This window comes from Austrofundulus limnaeus, unplaced genomic scaffold (assembly GCF_001266775.1).
Source record: "Austrofundulus limnaeus strain Quisiro unplaced genomic scaffold, Austrofundulus_limnaeus-1.0 Scaffold176, whole genome shotgun sequence".
Taxonomy (NCBI): domain Eukaryota; kingdom Metazoa; phylum Chordata; class Actinopteri; order Cyprinodontiformes; family Rivulidae; genus Austrofundulus; species Austrofundulus limnaeus.
The window spans coordinates 1,222,974-1,226,468 of record NW_013952578.1 but is presented as its reverse complement, the minus strand read 5'-3'; the positions used below and the strand labels follow the sequence as shown (position 1 = coordinate 1,226,468).

Genomic DNA, 3,495 nt, shown 5'->3' with positions numbered 1-3,495 from the left:
CCTAAAAAATTACTCAAGTACCATAACAAAGTAAATGTACTTAGTTACTATAAATTTGGTATTATACAACATACCTAAATTTCTCAGTTTTCCAAGAGAATGTATTTATTTACCTGGTGCGGTGCAGTTGTGTMTTAAACCAATTAAATTCTATTGTGTTAGAGCAAATGATGTAATTTTATTGAGGGTTTTTTTATTGCAAGGTCAAGTTATTGTGGGGGTCATACCCCCCCCCCCCACACACACACACACACAAATTACACCCATGTCTGACTGACCGCTACTGTGATTTTTTTTAATCACAGCTCTTTACAGTTTTGATGAGGAGAAACAATAAATCAAAGGTACGCAAAGAAATTATAACACAAAWATCAAGATACACAAAAAATGTGCTTGAGAACCCTCAATTTCAGAGCTATACCTGACAGAATAAAAATACACTTACGTGGCTAAARGAGTGTAACACTAAAAGGTAAAAAGCATGAATTCAATACAGTTCGACGTTAAGAACCACAGAAAACAAACATCACAGAAATCGGAGGGATTGTTTCACTTCCCTGCAACTAAAGCTTGAGGAAAACAGATCATCACACCCAGAATGTGAAATCAGTGCTGTCATCCCTCCAAATGAGAGCTTTGTTCTGAAAGCCAGCCTGACACTTCAGTTCTGATGATCTTTGTGTTTCTCATTTGGAGGGCGGAGGCTTCTCTCTCTGACAGTTAGGGTGTGACAACCGCACAGCCGACATATCTGTTTCCCTGGCAATCAGCCCAGCAGACATTAAACACGCTGTTACACACACACAAAAACAGTTTTATCATCAGTGGAGACGACAATATTTATTTACATTTAACTCCTGGAGACTTGTCAGAATCAGAATCACTGTGTGTCAACTCCAGGACGCAGTAAGCTGGGTTTTTGGGGTTCGGTGTTTGTCCTCTAAGGTAAGGTGCAAAATAAGATTTATGTCCCAAAACACGGAGACCAGAAGTAGGACACTGACCTGCGAGACCTTCCTGACCACGTCGGTGCTGACTAGGAGCCCCTGGACAAACGACCTGGCAGTGACAAAAGAGCGGGACACCTTCCCTTTCACGTCCCGGGGGATGTCTCCGAAAGGCCGCAGTGTCTCTTGTTGCTTTGCAACACATTCAAGATAATCCTCYGACAGGTTGACCTGTCGGCAGCAGACACCATAAGAGAATTACATTCCTCAGAATACACCACCTGTTTTTCATCCCTACCAGAGTAAAAAAAAACGTTTCCGATTATTAATACCTGTCAAATTAAAGTACTTTTCCATGTTTTATTAAATTATAATTTGTACTGCAAGAAAAGATCAGAAAACCCCCAAATTTTGTTTAAAAGAACGATTTATAAGCAGTGGTTACAGTTCCCCTAAAGCACTAAAGCACTAACGGGAACAAATTTTCTGATTAGTGCTTTATGTGCCTGTGACATGCCTATCCTTCAAATACAAAAAGTCAAAGAAAGCATCTTTATACTTAATAAAATTGGCATAGCACACACAATTTTACCCATTTTGTCACATAACTGGCCTATTTTCTTTCAAATTTGGCTCAGCTAAACTGAAACAGGAARTGACRTCAAAGGGGAACTCGTTAACAAAATAAACTCGATGGTCTCTGTTTATTAAAACAAAATTATTTAAAGTTGAACTCTTCTTCGTTTCTCTTTGATAGTGACAAAAAATAATCTAAAGAAACATCAGATTCTTCTCTACAGTTTGTGTTTTTAGCCTTTGTTACAATGCTCTGTGTTACAGGCCGACATTCGCCTTTGACATCACTTCCTGTTTCTTCACATGYMRATATCTCAACAACCGTTCATCTCAGCGATGTGAAATTTGTTTTGCAATATGTTATCAATATTATCTTTCCAAAAATGCACTTATGTTTATTACAAAAAATTTGATGTCACAGGCCCTTTAAGGCTTTTGCTGTTTTTTTAATTCTTTAGTGGATTAGCACTTGCTAAATTTATGGGACAAACTAATGTTTTTAAATGTTATTGATCAACATTATTGTTTTAAAGAATTAGATTTTGCTAACTTTTTCAGTGAATTAGTGCTTTAGATTTAGGGGACCAAAATATTTGGGTTAGTGCTTTCGGGTTAGTGCAACTAATTTTTGGATTAGTGTTTGTTAAGATTCCCCACATCGTTCTGTGTCTGCTGTTTCAACGTGTTGTTACTCACGCCTGTGAGGGCAGATTCTTTAAAGGTTCGCTCCAACAGGCGGGACCAGAAGTCCGAGAAGATCTCGCCCAGGTTGAGCGCAGAGCCCCGGTAGTACTGGCGCAGGTCCGTGTACAGGTCCCCGAACAGACGAGTGTTCTGGGAGTACAGGGGTCCGAGCGGAGACAGCACCTCCTGCAGGGAGCGCTCGGAGCGACTGTGGAGCTCAGTGAAGTAGGCTGGAGAGGACGGAGGAAAAACAGTGGCAAAGGGACAGCACAGTTAAAGGGACAGTCAGGTTATTTTGTAGCGATGTTCTGTCAAACAGGAAGTCTTGTTCAGGGTAGGCTACTGGTTAGCCAAACAAAGGCTCAATTTYTTTCAAATCATTTTTTAGCATTACAATACAATCCTTTCACAAAACCAACATACAGGAGTGAAAGAACGCYACTTCAGCTAATATTTAACTTTCACTCTTTTTCATGACACTGGCTAAGTTCACACTGCAGGTCTTAATGCTCAATTCTGATTTTTTGAAAAAAATCAGAGAACGTTCACGTTACATTTTAAAGGGGCAATATTATGTTTCTCAGGCATATATTTAACTACTATACCATATTAAAGTATTTATGTTACCTTTAGCTGTTATTAAAATGCTGTTTTTATGTTTAAATAGAAAATAAACTTGTCTTATCACTTCCTCTTCTAAACGCCTTGAAAATCGCCTCTGTCTCTTTAAGAACCACCTTCCGCTTCTGTCCCAATCATTTCGGTGCGGCATGCGCTATGATGCAGTTTACTTGGCATCTGAAAATACATTTCCTCATAGGTATTTTGAATCTGAAAAGAGCTTCACTGAGTGAGAAGTAGTGTTGAGAGCAGCAGACAGTTTAAGTTTCACTTTCACTCGTTTGCTTTGTTACTGCTGAGAGCCTGTAGGAGTCATGGGCAGGGTGCGGGGGTGGGGAGGTGTGCTCCGTGATGAGGAAGTTTGGCTTAAAGACACGTCCCAGGGGCATTTCTGGTCCCCAAAGTTGTTTCTGGTCTCCACCTGTCGTTTTGCTCCTCAGCATGGCTTCCTAAAAACGCTGCAGGATTTCTSAAACATGCATGAATGAGTCAGAGCAAGGCTTTGGTCATGTTTTTTATGAGAGTGTAAGAAATACGTGTTTTAATATGGTATGTCCGAATAAACAGGATTCAGCTGGATTTCTTGTTAAAAACTTTATTTCAGTCCTCTGACTCCAATCAGCTTCTTTCAGCTCTCAGCAGCACAGGCCTTAGCTACAACCTTGGG

General features: G+C 40.0%; 1 protein-coding gene across 1 annotated transcript in view; it reads right to left on the bottom strand.

Moving 5' to 3' along the window:
• Positions 1–1,004: 1,004 nt before the first annotated feature.
• Positions 1,005–3,495, bottom strand: part of LOC106524110 (glypican-1) — a gene marked incomplete at its 3' end in the record, with an annotated part of 58,680 nt that continues 56,189 nt past the window's right edge. The window contains 2 exon segments of the mRNA XM_014017773.1: positions 1,005–1,178; positions 2,220–2,437. Of these exon segments, the coding sequence (XP_013873227.1) occupies positions 1,005–1,178; positions 2,220–2,437 (392 nt within the window).